Source organism: Semicossyphus pulcher, unplaced genomic scaffold, assembly GCF_022749685.1.
Source record: "Semicossyphus pulcher isolate SPU_LCO1_2020_fin unplaced genomic scaffold, fSemPul1.0.p SCAF_11, whole genome shotgun sequence".
Classification (NCBI taxonomy): domain Eukaryota; kingdom Metazoa; phylum Chordata; class Actinopteri; order Labriformes; family Labridae; genus Semicossyphus; species Semicossyphus pulcher.
The window spans coordinates 19,404,950-19,421,063 of record NW_027211615.1 but is presented as its reverse complement, the minus strand read 5'-3'; the positions used below and the strand labels follow the sequence as shown (position 1 = coordinate 19,421,063).

At 43.3% G+C, this 16,114-nt stretch overlaps 1 protein-coding gene across 1 annotated transcript in view; it reads right to left on the bottom strand.

The window, feature by feature from the left end:
• The window catches only part of LOC138613192 (kelch-like protein 29), a 125,909-nt gene that overhangs the window by 64,585 nt on the left and 45,210 nt on the right, over nt 1–16,114 (bottom strand). Inside the window, exons 3-4 of the mRNA XM_069686811.1 lie at nt 6,275–6,422; nt 2,992–3,504 (exon numbers count right to left, since the gene is read on the bottom strand). Of these exons, the coding sequence (XP_069542912.1) occupies nt 2,992–3,504; nt 6,275–6,422 (661 nt within the window). The remainder of the gene's footprint in view (nt 1–2,991; nt 3,505–6,274; nt 6,423–16,114) is intronic.

Here is a 16,114-nt window from a genome sequence, read left to right as displayed (position 1 = left end):
TCACAGGTGTGGCATATCAAGATACTGATTAGACAGCATGATTATTGCACAGGTGTGCCTTAGGCTGGCCACAATAAAAGGCCACTCAAAAATGCCACAGAGGTTTTCAGGGAGCGTGCAATTGGCATGCTGACTGCAGGAATGTCCACCAGAGCTGTTGCCTGTGAATTGAATGTTCATTTTGAGTTTTGAGTTTCAATTGAGTACTGCGTTTATATTTTTGTTCAGTGTATATAAACACAAACACTATATAATGTAAATAGAAATGCAAAAAAAAAATCTCCACATACACACACACACACAGAGGAGCACACAGTTGTTGATGTTTCTACTGATGCAGAGCGGAGACAAATTGCTCCCTTCGAAGGCAAAGCCAAATCAAACACAGTCTGATTTCTGTCACTGTGCTGTTGACATCTGACAAAACATCCATGCAGTCACACCCAAGAAGCTGGGCAAACGTGTAACTGCACACACATTTGTAGACACACACCCAGCGGCTCGTTTTGCAGCTGGATTAAGGCTGAAGAGCTCCGTCAGCTCCTCATAGATTCAGGCCTTTGCCATTAAAAAGCCACAAAACCTCGTCTGCATATCAGCGCCTGCTACCACTGTGTCCACAGGCTCAAGCTTTTCTTCTGTTTCAGCTAAGTAGTGGCTTTAGTGTTTAAACTGTTGGTTGTATAATCACTTCTGAAAACCCTCCGACGTGACCCACATGACCAGGATCTGACTGTTATAGTCTCTCATAATTTAAACAACCACCAGAAAAAAAATCTTCTAATAAATCCTTAAACATAAGGATATTTTGGACATCTGTCAAAATGCTAATTCAACAGCTATTCAAACAAAGTATTCAACATGTCAGTCAGTGGCACAGTACGAGTTTAAGCACCTCATTTATTCCGTTTCTGGCTTTAACCCCAGAAGCTCTGGCTAGTTTTACCCTGAATGAATGAGTGAATTGGTGTAAAGTTTGTGTGCATGCCAGTAGTATGTGAGGGGTTTTATTGCACTTTACCAATATACATTTCCTGAGGACACAATAAACCCTGTGTGTGTGTTTGTGGTCTGTCTGTGTGGATGCTGTGACTTTATTTGCTGCCTAGTTTGATGCCAGATGTGTGTGTAACTCAAAGTCTCTGCCCTGGGTTCAGATGTGCCGAGCCTTTTATCCTCACTTCAGCCATTAGAGGCTGCAGAAACACTGAACTCTAACCTGTAGCTGCTTCCTTTCTCTTCACAAACTAAATATATTTCATTTTTGTCTCAGCAGAAGTGCAAACAGCAGGTCTGAGATAATTCAAACAGAAATGAGCCAGAATGCAGGTCACAAGAGCTCACTGTCCAGATTTTACCACTAAGCTTCTACAGCTGGACAGTAGGTCCTCTCACCACATTAAAATGCAGCGTTAATTGATTTAAAACAGAATGAGGAAGACTTGTGGGTGCTCAGGACTTGTGACTTTTAGCAGAGGGAAGAGAGGGATAGAAATAAAAGAAATGGGAACTGTTCCTGTCAGTCGAGAGGCTGCTGAAGAGGCGTTCACGGACACTAATTTATATGTCCACCATATTTCTACTGTCCTTGTGACATAAACCAAATGGTGCGCTCACTAAAGTCTATTCAATGCCAAACACAGAAGAAAAGAGCTCAAATGGGTTAGATGTGAGATTGTGCCTCTTTGGCATTTTGACCTTCATGGGGACCCATACAAGATTTCAACTTTAAATATTTTCTCTTAACCTTTTAAATACAGCGGCAGACGAGCTGTGACAAAAGAACCTAAATTTATAAACTTCATCACACCAAAGAAAAGTATCCATGAATTTACCCATCGTGGGTCAACAAAGTACTTTTCACTGTTTAGATCTGTTCAAACATTTCAAAGATTACATGAAGATGTATCATTGCAATTCAACTCTTCTTAGGCCTGTTAGGTCAATACATTTTGACATGTACATCGTTAATGTATGAAGACAGCCTATTCAGCACAGAAGCTAAGAAGCTCTCATTCAATAAGACTGGACCAAGCAGAGGAGTCTGTCTAATTATCCATTTCCAATTCTACCTGCAGTCTCATTTCAATGTTTCACAGGCAGCCCCCAAAATAATTGCTTTTCTGCAATCTACAAGTTCATTTGCACATTTTATTGATCAAAATGAGTCAGGACAAAGAAAACAATCCAAACCTAAATTAAAAGCTTCATTAAATGTGAAAATTGGTCGGGGGATTGTGAACGTCTGTTTCTGGTGCTCTGCATCATAAACTCCCAAGGTTAAACCAAACACCAATTTACAGCTCGCAGACTCAGACATGAGTCGCAGCTCTGAAGCACCTTCACAAACACAGAGCGAGTCAACAAGGCTTCAAACGACTGAGAGAGAGAAGAGAGGGCAGGGACTGAAAGCTCTTCCTGTCTTGTGTTTAGGAGGCTTTGTGAGACGTGCAACTACGAGCAGTAAGAAAGGGAAACCTGACACACATTTAACAGTACAGATGCTGCTGTTGTGAACTAGTTTAAGATCAGAACAAAATGTTCTTCTTTCCAAAGAATCCACCTTACAGCAGCAGTATCATGTTTAAGGTGCACCTCCGTTCTCAGCGACCTTGGAGCAGCTTTGAAGTGAATTGGCTCTGGTTGTATTTTAACAGCCCCGTGCTCGACCGTTTGCCGTCTTGTTTATGACTGTTGGCATCTGAAAACTGCTCTGGTACACAGACAGAGAGGGCAGTAGAGGGGACTATATGCTTCATTCCAGTGCAGCCCCACATAAGGGGAGGTCAGAAGAAACAAGAGAGCTTAGAGTACATTGATTTAATACCTAACAGCTCCCTTGCTTGGATTCACATCTGAGCTCAGGTTACCGGCTGAACAGATCTGCTTTGATTCAGCCTTTGAAAGGAGTCGTGACAGGTTCAATATCTGGAAGAAAGTGAGTCTAAGAAACCTGTGAAGAGTGCATCAGCTGAGGCTGTCTGTGCTTACCTTTAGGATGTCCCGGGTCGCTGAACTCGTATTTCCCCATCCCGACTGTCCGCAACATTTGCAGCCTGTTAGGACCATCCAGATTGTCTGCAGCTGAGGGCGGAGCCTGTGCTGCTGCCTGTCCATTGGTCAGAGGTAGGGCAGGGGGCTGGATAAGGCCAGGGTGAGAGGTTAAGTGGCCATTGCCGATCACGCTGTGAGGGTTTGGATGAACCACCTGGTTGGTGAGGGCGGATGGTGCGACTGTGTGCTGAGCGGAGTGGTACAGAGATTGACTGGGCATGCTCAGAACCATAGAGGTCGGCTGCTGGGTGGACTGTTGCGTCAACTGGAAGTGGGCGGTCATGAGAGGGTGCTGCGGAGGAACAGGTGTCTGGATGGATGGGGATACTCCTATGATGGGTGACTGCGCGGTCACGCTGTGGCTGAAGGAGGGCGGCTGGTGGAGGGCGTAGGTGTGGGGCAGGACGCTGGGCTGGTTCACTGCTGCTACTGGTGCAGCCCAGATTGGACCTGTAGAGGTAAAAACACAACTGTCAGTTTGCTGCGACGCTTCAGTACAAGTTTGTTTTTGACTCGACACTTAATATAAAACATGTCAACATGATAATAAGATTAAGAGATTTATTTTGCTACAAGTTGAACAAATGCTTTTCTGAATGTGAGAGCATACATGCTGCAGTCGACTATTATCTGTGTAGGAGTCTGTGTTTACACTCTGAGCCAATCATGTCTCTGCCCTGAGGCATTCGATGCTGAGGCTGTGCTGGTGAAGACGAAGCCATACTGGGCTCTACTGCCTTCTCTCTCCTCTTCTCATCCGCTCCTCCTCCCTCATCTCTAGCTCCCCCTGCCAGGGTCCAAACTCCTAAAATAACCCACTAGTCTACAAAGGGGCCAAAGGCTAAATCACAGCATGCAAAAAGCTAAAAAGAGTAAAAAAGGAGCTCACATTATTCATGACACTCTCCCTGCTATTATAATATACTGAGCAGAGACTGATGGAGAGGAGGGGAGAGATAAAGAGAGATGGAGAGAAGAAAAGAAAGAAAGAGAAGAAGACTCTTGAGGAGAGGCCAGTTGTGTTTCACTCGTCATGTTCGACAACACTGTTTCATTTCCTTCTTTTGTGGCTCATCTTGATAAAATGATCCTGATCAAATGGATAAGAATAACTCTTAAAAAGTTTTACAGTTTTAATGAAGAGATGGCAATGATAAGAAATTCTTATTTACATATTTGTCTTACAATTCTTTGTTTCTGACACAATTTCTTCAATGCTTTAGAAAAACATGCAGCATATAAGAAAAAGAATTTCATCATGACACAACACTGACCTACATTCAGAGGCCTGGTCTGCAAAGGTTAACTAATGGAAATAAGTGCATTAATATTTAATGTATTCAAAGGTTGTGACTGCTGATTTTCAAAAGTGCCACATTCCCTTTTAAAAACGTTTTAATGTATTTATTTCACAAATGGCCGAACTCTAAAGAGGCATCAAACAAAAGAACTATTTTTGGTTTGGTTGAAACAAAAGTTCTTCTTCAGGGACAAACTTTGTTGAACAAACACAACAGTGAAGTTTCTGTTGAAAGAAAGTGTTTCTGGAACTTTCTGGAAACAGTTCAGTGAAGTGTGGAGAGGAGCTGGCTTTGCTGCAAACAGTCACAGTTTGGAATAACCCACACGCACAAATCAATATGCAACACTGCTGGGATTCTGAGTGTCATATGTGACAGCGTGCTACGTCCGTGACATCTCACTCTCTACGCGCTGCACTCTGAGCTGCAGTGTGGGGGTGGGGAAGTGGAGAGGGGGGCTGCAGGAATTGAAGGAATTGAAGCCTTACACACAATTATACAACTCCTGGAGCTTCATGGCCAATTCAGCCGGACCCAATGCACAGCAGGGGGGCAACATCGCAAGACACACACAAAAGAGCTTGGTATTCTCCTATCAGGGCTGCACAGTGGTGCAGTGGTTAGCGCTGCTGCCTCACAGATTGAAGGGACCTAGTTCGAACCCTGGTTCGGGCGAAGTGGGCCTTCTGTGGAGTTTCTCCGGCTAACTCCCACAGTCCAAAGACATGCTCGTCCGGTTAATTGGTGACTCTAAATTGCCCGTAGGTGTTGGTGTGAGCGTGAAAGCTTGTCTGTCTCTATGTGTCAGCCCTGTGATTGACTGGCAATCAATCCAGGGTGTACCCCGCTTCTCGCCCAATGACAGCTGGGATAGGCTCCAGCCCCCCCGCAACACTGAATAGGATAAGTGGTATAGAAAATGGATAATGGTAACTAATCAAACAATAATCCTTGAACCAATCTATATATAATTCATGCTATTTATATTTAGAAGACAAGTTGTACATGTGTAGCAGAAGCTGAATCGTTGTCTTGACCATGATGCTTTGCACCCACTGAGCAGCAGCTGTCTACAATCTGGATTTGTTGAGTTTCCACAGGAGCGAGCTGTGTGCCAGTGTTCTTCTTAAATGAGACACGTTTGTGATGAGCAGGAGGCAGAGGCCAGCGGAGCAATGGAAGGAAATTAACTGCTGTAGGGCAGAGCCATTCTGGGTGAGTTCATTACAATAAGAGTAACAAACTACAACACTGGCTTCACTCCTCAGTGTGCGCTGCACAACCACTTCTGCTCTTTTTAAAGGGGCAGGAATAGAATAAGGTCGACATCTAAATTAGACCTGGTGGAGATCATTTGGAGCACGTTCAGAGTTTCACTGCATTTAAATTAGACTGAATCAGCTTCAGTTAGTGACAAAATAACATTAACAAGGACGATAAGATGAGAGCAGAGTGAAGAAAGAATCGTGAGGGTCTGGAGGACTTGTGAAGGTGGATTTGGATTTAAACTTTTCTGCTCTTTTTTTAAACTTCTTGATATCAAACTGAGATTTCTGACTGTATGCATCATTAAGCTGATTTACGGAAAGATTCTGTTTGTACATGTTAAATATTCCTGATTATGTATGTAAAGTATGCATGTTGTTGAGGTTAGCATGTATTTTATGTAGGCCAAGTCAGCCAAGATGTCTCATTAGCATTGGATGCTGGTGTAGCTGGCCAGAGCCATCTGGGGTGCAGCATTTAAGTGTGTGCAAGTGTGTGTGTGCGTTTAAGTGTGCACAGTGTACATGCTTGCATCTGCTGTGTGCAGGGGTAGCGATGATGCAAAACTTACCTCACTGTAAACTCCCATTAGGTAGAATAAGTCAGCATTGTGTGTGTTGTGTGTGTGCGTGTGTGTGTGTGTGAATCATTACCGCTGGGCTCGCTGTCTCGATGCTGCTTGGCAGGGGGCTCATCTGTATCCCAAGGTGTGAGCTGGTTAATGGGCGTCTGTCCCCACCTCACGCCTGGAGCCAGCAGCAGTCCTGGGGTCTGGTTGTCTCCAGGAGACAGACCTGAGACCTGCAGCACACAGAAAACATCACTGATTAGATCGTCTCATGGGGATAAACAAAAAACAAAACAGCCCGTAATATTCAGATCCCATACAGTGCAGCTTACAAACAATGACCCTTAAATATTTGGTGTAAATACAATATTTAACAGCTTGAATGAAAATCAGAGTCACCAAGCGTTGATGATGGAGCCCGGCATATATATAGCAGTGAGTGCTGATTACAGCCTGTATGTAATGGGAATAGGAGACAAAGACATCTTGCTCAAAGGTCTCAAGAGTCGTTGTAGAAAGAACAATATTTCTCCTTTTATATACTAATAACAATTAACTTTCTAGTGTTGGCTTCATACATATTTAGATCCTTCCTCCTGAGACTGTGGATATCTTAATTTTGCAATGAATAAAACATTGCGTTCAGTCAAGCGAAAAAATATAATTCTGAAAACAAATTCAACAAATAGAGTAAATAGAAAGAAATCCTTTTGCAGGGTTGAGAGAAATGAAAAATGTGATTTAAAACAGAAAATGAAAGCGAGGTGACAATGTGTGTGTTTGGGGGTAAAGCCAATGAAACCAAACTAAACCCGTCTTTGCAGCCGTATCTCTAATATTGTGCTCTGGTAGGGGAGTAAGAAGTGTTATCAAGATGGCCCAGGCTGATGAAAACATAGGGTCAATCACCACTGGACCTTTGAGCAATATTCTCCTCTCCCTCTCTGCAGTTTGGACGTTTGGTCTAACAAGCAGGCAGGGAGAGGGCAGAGCCCAGCCTGATTCCCCCGCTCGCCTCAGCCTGCCTCCTGAGTTAATAGAAAAGACCTGGTCACCAGGCCCCTCCTGTGTCCTCCTGGCTGATCCCTCCATCCCTCAGTTCCATTATCCTCCCTGACCCGCCGTTCACTTCATCAAGCTCACCATCATGCATTCAACAGCTGTGTCGACAAACCCCGACAGATTGCAGGCTGACCAACACGACACAAATACAATACAAACAATTGGGTTCAGAGTGAATTAATGTGCTGCTTTATATAACTGATCACATTTCAGGAACATTCAGCGTCCCAGGTTTCAGAAGGATTCATCACAGCTTTACAGAATTTTAACACTCAGATACATTATGTGGTATCAGGGCTGCAACTAACTATTTTAATCCGCCAATTATTTTTATGACTAATCAATTAATCGTTTGTTCAGTAGGAAACAACTTCTCAACAGCAGACATGTTCACTGAGCCTCACTTGATAAATTTATACTGAAAGTTATCTGACAGTTTGTAAGTGCTGGGGGGCAAAAGAAAAAAAACTGTGAAGGGAAACATCCCAAGGCAAAGCAGCAAACAGAGTGATGGAGTGAGAGGATGAAGCTGGGTGGAGGAGGGAGACAGGCTGTCAGCTCTTTTTGTCCAGCTCCACCTGTCGACTTCACACAACAGAAAACTGGAATGGTTCACTCAGAGACGCCCTCAGCGCTCAATTCCACCTGAGAGCCCTGGAGACTCTGGGAGGGAAAATTCAGACCGTTTTCAAGCTGAGGAGTTTCTTTCTATCGCCCGCTGTTTGTTTTAATGAGTGTTTCTCCTCCTCTGCTCTGTGAGCTTTACTGTATTCCTCTACAGCCATGCTTCACCTTCCCCTCTATACATACAACTCCTCATTAACTCGCAGCATTGACTCTCCTGCTTTCCTTCAGCCCTGCACCTGCCTCATAATTAGGGCTGGGTATTGGCAAGGACCTCACAATACGATACGTATCACGATGCTTTGGAATATTCTACATAATTTATTGAAAACTTAAAAGTGGAACAGAGAATACAATCTGCTGTAAACCACCTGGGTAGCACTAATTTAATTAAAACTATTTAATTCAAAATTTCCATTATAATTTATTAGAACAATATTTGAATAGCAGTTTCACTGAACACACTAAATAGAAAGATGCCATTACACATTATATGTAAATAAATTAATGTGTTACTACATTCAAATGTTTATGCCACAACATAAAAATAAAATGTGTAGTGTTCTGTGTCACTAAAGACAGGGAACTAAGATGAAAATAACATCACATCATATCAAAATAAAGTGCATATTAAAAGTATTCTTATGTGCCACTGAACTGAAATAAATATGGCTGCTATATTATCACAGTGTTTCCCACACAGTCGATAGCAGAGCAGGTCACCCAGGTATATTATTGTTTCTTATTTTATCTGTCCAAGATCTTCATCCACGATTGATTAATACTGAACATCCTCCATCCACGCCATGACAGACACATACAGAGAGAGACGTCCACAAGTATCCATATCCCTCCTGTCTTCTGTTAAATATGGACCTTGTTATTTCTCGCAGTAGTAGGCAGCATTACCTCTCACCGCTGGCCTCCATCTGCTGTGGGCTCGTATAGGAGGGGCCTCGTGGTGATCCAGGGCTCTGGGCTTTGATTGCTTTGAGTCATCCACAACATCCACATCCAGATAAACAGAATGTGTTTGCTCACAGCTTTGTGTTTGTCTTTGCACTTTGTTTGACACAGCCCTTGTGAATGTGAGGTATTCAACCAGTTCAGTAATAACAGAGAGTAGGAGAGTAGTAGCTAGCCTGAACATTTTGAGGCCCCATCCAGGTTTTCTACAGAGAAATTATTTTATTGCTCAACTCTGGGAGAAAAAACAAAAGAGGGATAAAGATGAGTATGTCTATAACATCCAGGTCCCACTGGGGTAAACAATGTTACAGCGCACACTGATCAGATCAACTGACTGCTCTGAGGTTTAATAACAGGTCTGAGTGAAATAAGAGGTGTACTGTAGTGAGAGAAAAGCTTGAAGTGAAAAACAGAGAGGAGGGTTGAGGGAAAGTTTGGGCCTTAAATGGAGAAAGGCGCTCACACAAACACACACAGAGCAGGTCAGTAACAACAGCACTGTGAAAAGCTAATCTCACCAAATGTCATTAACACACCTGGCAGACACAATGAGATAGCAGTGTGCAGGGTGCAGGTCAGTGCTACACAGGCTGATTATGTTCTACCTTTTAAGGTTCAGTGTTCCTCTTTACACTTGAGAGGAAAATAACAGACTGCAGGAGAGGAGGAGGTTTACTGCTGTGTGATCTCACTCTGCTGCTAATCAGGCCTGTTAATGTGCACTTTGTATCCTGATAGGTTGATCACTTCATCTTGTAGCAGCCAGCCAAAACTGCAGACTGCACAGCGGATGATTGCGTCACCTGTGAGGTGAGACAGTGGGTGTGGCACAACAGCACTGAGGGTGATTTGTGCTGACACCTGGTAGGTGGAATTGGATTGGTGACACTTATGGCGTCAAATGAAGACTGCCCTCTTTGAAAACGCCTCATCTGCCCCTGAAAGAACCATTTCTTGTGCTGGTCCATAACCCTCTCCGTTTTTACCCTCACCTGAACACAGAATACTTTCACACACATTTTTTGTTGGACAAAAAACCACACCCTTTCCCACACAAAGAAAATTAACCCTAATTAAAGACTATTAAGACTCTTAAGTCTAGGGACTACTTTTGTTTAAATGTTTTGTGCTGTTCTGATCTTGTTAAGTATTCTTTTGAATTGGAAATGATGCTGTGTGGTTTTGGTTAAAGGTTTTGATCAATTTTTGATATTAAATTTTGTTGAAAAGTGAGGAGAAAAAGAAATATCTGTTGCAAACCACTTGACTTTGAGTGGTCTATTGAGTTGTTACAATCTATTCCAAACGGATGCACCAGGATTTCTGCTGGTCCGGTGTTGGAGCTGCCATTACTGTTTCATGTAAAGGCATTCAAGAAACAAAATTCATATCCACAGTCAGCCAGCGATCTCTGGGGAGATGCACGTACACAAACTTTAAATAACAGCAGTCACTGCAATGTGCAAATGTGAAATAATTAGAATTTTTTTTTCCATATCACAAACTGATTGCGAGGAAATTAAATTCAGCTCCGACAGAATGTCTTTTTCTTCCCTTTGGCCAGCCACGGACAGATACAGAGAGTTTGGCTGAAATGTGGAGGGTGATGGAAATAATGGCTTTCCTCCGAGAAAAGAAACAGAAAGAATGGCAGCGAAGGAAGGAGAGAAAGATTGAGAGGCAGAGTAAGACAAACCCGTCCATCACATCGCCCTTTATCCTCCTCCTGCTCTGCTAAAAGCTCAAACAGAGAGTGGTCTGAATCTGACCAGGAGCGCTAACGAGTGCACAAAAGCACATTTTCTCTCCAACATTATTCACTTACTGTACAGAGGGATCTCTTTTCCATGACAGCACGCTGACACCTAAATGTGAAGTGGATTTGTTCTGGACTCCCGTCATAATGGTGCTGAATGCTGGAGCCGGACCATGCGGGCGGCTGTGTCCAATCTGTTAGACTGGACCATAGCAGAGCATCGCACGGGGAAACAAAGAGACGACTGCGCCATTTCTGGCAGCCATCTTAAAGTGGAGTGGTGCTCCAACATGCCGAACAGCGTGGTGCCATAGACGGTGAAGGTGTGTATTCAGTGTGACGGCTGCATACTAAAGAGACAGGGAGGAATCCAGGTAATATTTCTTTTTAATCCATGAGTCCACTGCACCACGGTTTACAACACCTGCCTCGTTCTTAAAGAAATACAGCAGTTTTAAAACATGTCGTATCCGTAGTCCCCTTCTGCTTGGAGGAAATATCACTGTGAAACATGTCAGCCATTACTGGAGGTTGACTGTTCATGACTGTCACTTTGTTCACTCAAAATAGAAAATCAAAACAAAGCGGATCCTTCCAGGCACCAACAGTTAACACTGACCCCGGCAGCACGACAGACAGACACAATGAAAACACACAACAGGAGCGCCTGGTGGGTTTATCTGCTATTGATGCACAGCAGAAAAAGATACAGATACAGACTCTATAATTTCAAGCCCCGGGCCAAACGACTGAAGGGGAACGGACTTCACTTCCAATGAAATTCCAGCTAAGACGCTCCGACAGCTCGGCAGGCTCCTGGCTTGACGCACACACGTTTAAGAAAAGAGAATCGTGATCGCAGGGGCGAGGCCGACAAGCTTCAGTGGAAATGCAGGGCTGAAACCTGGCCTAATATCCCATGAGTTCTGCGAGCTGCAGCCTCGACCTCCAAAACCCACCTCAGCCCCTCCTTTTACAGCTCTGTGAACGTGCTGTATATGTGGGACTAAGCAGCAGTAGTAAGTAGTAGACTACTCAGAGAGGCTGACTAGTACTTGGACATGTGAGCTGTGGAGACTTCTTTAAGTCATGGTAACACCTCCCAGAGGAGCGTTTCAGCGGCCATGTTGCCCTCCATTGGCTCTGGCCGGGACAGTGAGAGACAGAGGTCTCCAGCAGGCCAGGACCCTGCCTGATATGTGGTGAGTGTTTGGGGAACTAAATATCCTCCGCCTGTCACAGCAGCAGCCTCAGAGACACAGAGACGACTGTGTAGTTCTTGTCTGTGGAAAAATGACAAAGTGTGTGTCCCTGTGTGTGTGTGTGTGTGAGCAGCAATAAATGTGCGCTAACTGGGCAAACAGCCATTTAGAGCTAAAGAATAAAGTGAATTTATATTGATATTACAATACGAGTGGAAACTATATCTACTTTGCCAAGAGTGCAGTGTGGGGACTATACGAATTCATTTTACAGCAGCAACCTGGAAGCCAAATACTGTGATGTTTTGGCAGAGAAAAAAACAGACGATAATATGGCAGAGCTGGGAATCATGGGAAATATGCAGTGGATGCTTATTGCACAGACTTATATTGTGCTTCAAGTTCAGAGCTGTCACACTGTCTGAACTAAAGATTTACAGTCTGTTCATGCATGTTTCTGTCCTTACAGGAACCATGAAGGTGATTCATAAAGTCGACATTACAGGATGTACAGCGTGTGTGAAAGAGTCTCGTTATTGGAGCAGATAAATAGTTTGAATAAATCTTTAGACTCTTCTCACTTTTTAGCGTGAAGGACGAGTTAGCTGCTGCTTTAACATGTTCATAGAAATCTTAACATTCAGTTTGGAAATGAAGACGTTCACATCAGTTAATAACTGATGTACATTTTGTCCGCTCCTCTCCTGTATTCTGTTTGCTTCACTATAGCCTCACACCTCCACATATTACTCGCCAACCCTCCCCCCTCCCCTCTGCACTTATTTCTCCTGAACAGTTACTGCTTATAGGATGTGATGTGAGGGCAGGAGATGTTGCCCCTGAGAGGTAATTACTCCACATGTATCGAGAGTTTTAATTAAATTTGGGAGCCCGAGAGTGAAATAAGAGCAATTACATGTCAGAAGATCATCTTTAAGGATGATTTTTAAAGGACTTCTGCTGGACTTGATGTAGATAATGTGAGACAAAATAAATGGGGAAAAGATCTGATAATAGAATCTAATACTGAACACTTGCAGGTCTTTAGCATGTCTCACAAGCTGAGCAAGTAATCTAATCCTCATTCTGTGATGCATGCGTACACAGATTATAAGACCGACAGAGTGGAAAGGAAGTCAGATGGATGTGACTATTCAATGAAGCCTTTATTGACTTTCTCTGGGCACTGAGAGAAATGGCCGACAAAGAAGCAGCCTCTGGTAGGTCGGGACCACAAGTACAGAAGAGTCTGATTTCTGGCCAAAAGCCCTGCTGGTCTGATAAAAGCTTGCACAAACTTTATTTCATACCAAAAGGTATTCAATTTTGCAGGGTTGTATTTTGTTTAACTTACAGCCCCCATACACAGGATTTTTGTGCTGTAATACAGTAATACAGAATAAAACATTTTACTGTTTAATCACCTCAGCACCTTAAAGGCAAAATCTCTAATCAGACCATTTATGTGAGTGATTAAACTGAGAACAAAGACAATGACCAGTCGTTGCTGCAAATGTGCCTCATTAATGACGCAGAGCTGCAACATTATGAGAGCACAACGAGCAGATTCATCAGCTCCACTCAGATTAACTCTGTAGCCAAATGGCATATTCATTTCAGCGTGCAGAGTGCCTATCACCTTTCACTGTAGCTCCTAAAAAAGCCTTATTAAGTGAGGAACAGCAGAATCTGCTTTACACAGCTGTCAGATCAAAACCCCTCATGACTCCACTGAGGTTTATAATTACCAATGTGCCCACAGGCCTCTTACTGTCTGTTATTTTTGCAGATGTTTTATTCAAATTTCAAAGTAGAAGAAATAAAATCGATTGTGATCATATTCTAAATGCAGGTATACTTTTCGTAAGTGACACTACTTCTCGCAGGGATATGGACTCCTGCCTGAGACTTTATCAGTCAGAAAGTCCACATAAAGCCGAGCACAAGCAGCCACAGGTGTAACCTGTGGCAGAGCTCCAACCTTTGAGGTTTCAGTGTTGGAGCTGCAGCTCTGCTCCCCCAGGGTTTGACAGCAGACTGAAAGACTGGTTTATCCCACAAGATGAAGAGGTCAGTGCGGCTCTGTGCTCCTGCAGACACAGGGGGGAGTCTGCACAGCGCTCTGCTTGGGGTAAGATACACACTGGAGAGACATGCTGGGATCATTAGACACCAAAGACTCTTCAAGAAAGTGAGAAACAGCCATGAACTCCACTGCAGCAACAGCAGAAAAACATTCCTGAAAAGCCTTTTTGAGGCCAACATTTAGTCCCTCTTGCATTTATAAAATAATTCAGTTTGTTATTTCATTAACTTGTTTGTTGTGTGATAAAGTGAGAGATGAAAGTGTTTCTGATTCATGAACACAGAGAGACATTAATATTCATGAGTTAGATGATTAATCACGGATGAGTCGTGTTACTAAAAACTCTGCAGCCAAATATAAAACGAGAATAGTAAAGAGCAAAGAGGTGGAATCTAGGTAAGGAGACACATCCCACACCTACTTATCAATAAAGTGTAACAGCCGAGAACATCTATGAACTGCAACACCTTTGAGTTATTGTGCAGCAGCTGATGTAGTTAGTTTATGAGTTAAGTTTTTATGGACTTGATACAAAAGTCTCTCTTCTTGTCCAGGAGTGTGCACAGCCCCTTTACAGTACCTGAATGAGGTAATGATGCCACAAGAGGCTTCAAACACACCTCTGTTGTACAGATTCATGTTTCCCTTACACAACCCTGCACACTGGCTCCCTGTGCACTTGTTGACAGCAGCTTGTAATCTGAAATAGTCTGCAGGTTGAGCTGTTGAGTCCCTTGCAGGAACAAGATATAGTTATGGTAGGAAGAGGAGGAAGAGGAGGGAGAAGAAGAGGGAGCATCTTCCCTCTGAAGCTTATTGAGCTGTCAGGTTTCAGTCCGGATCAGAGAGCAGTGATTTCCTGTCACATATTCCACTGTTTGTGCTTTACATCCGTCTTTGACAAGAGCCCTCTGCATAATGTGGCTGCTTTGGTGGTTATGACCACATCAGGAAGCACGTCTGCATATTGATCTGTGTTGACGCCGCGCATAGTCCTTTATTTAAATTGATCCATAACAGAGTGTTGCAGGTCTGCTTTCACACTCTGATCTTTAATGGAAACTATCAGACTGCACGATGAGCGAGACACAGCGGAGTCATCACAAGCACTGACACCGAGGTGACACAGAGAGAGCTGATTGTGATAATGTGTCTGGATGTGCAGATTTAGTATTTTTCCCTTTTGCAGAATGTTCTCTTTGAATTGTGTCGTGCTATATTTTGGAATTAGCCTTTAAGTGACCTTTCCAGCACTCAATTCAGCCCAAAAACTACACAGCTGGGAAGTAATGAATTAAGGGAGCAGGTTCACTTCAAACAAGTGATGAAATGAGTGTGTTAAACTTTTTTGGCATTTACTAAACACAACATTTTGCCGAGTACGGCTGCAAGAAAATTATGTACAGCACAAACATGAATTCAACTAAATTATGCTTTGAATTACCCCAGGACCTGTAACGTGTAAACTTTACAACAGAGGAGCTGCTGCATTATATTAACATTAATCTCAAACAATAAGAGAACACAACAAACAGGTTGTGTTTTCCACAGAGACCAGGTCTCACAATGGAGATACACAGTGTGCATGCAGAGGACACTGCTTGTGAGAACAGTCACAATCTCCTGGCCGTGCCCGGACATCAGTGAGAGTCATCAGGCTCATTTAAATGAGGTCATTAAGCCGATGAAATGAGACCGTGTATTTGAGTGCAGAAACAAAGGAAGAGCTTCCTGTTTCTCATTGGTCCAAAATCTAGTCTGAGTCAAGTACACCATAACTCTGTCTGGAGCTGAGCCTGTGTGAGACATTTAGGCCATGTCTACACGTACACAGGTATTATTGAAAACAGAGTTTTTGTCTCCTTCTTTTCCAAACCCCGTCTAAACAAGCACGGTTATAAAAATCCGTTCAAATGAAAACGCAAAAACACAACAGAAACACTGTCATGAGAATGCCACACCAACAGGCAGCGATATAACCCGGTCATGCAAAGAAGAAGAATCGCGGCCTATCAAATGTCTGAAAAAATCTATCCCGACACCTCTGTTCCTCAATACAGTAGATGAGTAACTGTACATGAATGTGTAAAGATGTAAAAATCCTGTTAATCACTGTTTATGTTACGTCCGTCATTTTGCAAGGATTGTCGCCTCGTCTGTGACACTTCACAAAGGAGATAACGGTGCACAGCCCAATATCATGAGCCAAAAACGCTGTTTACCCCG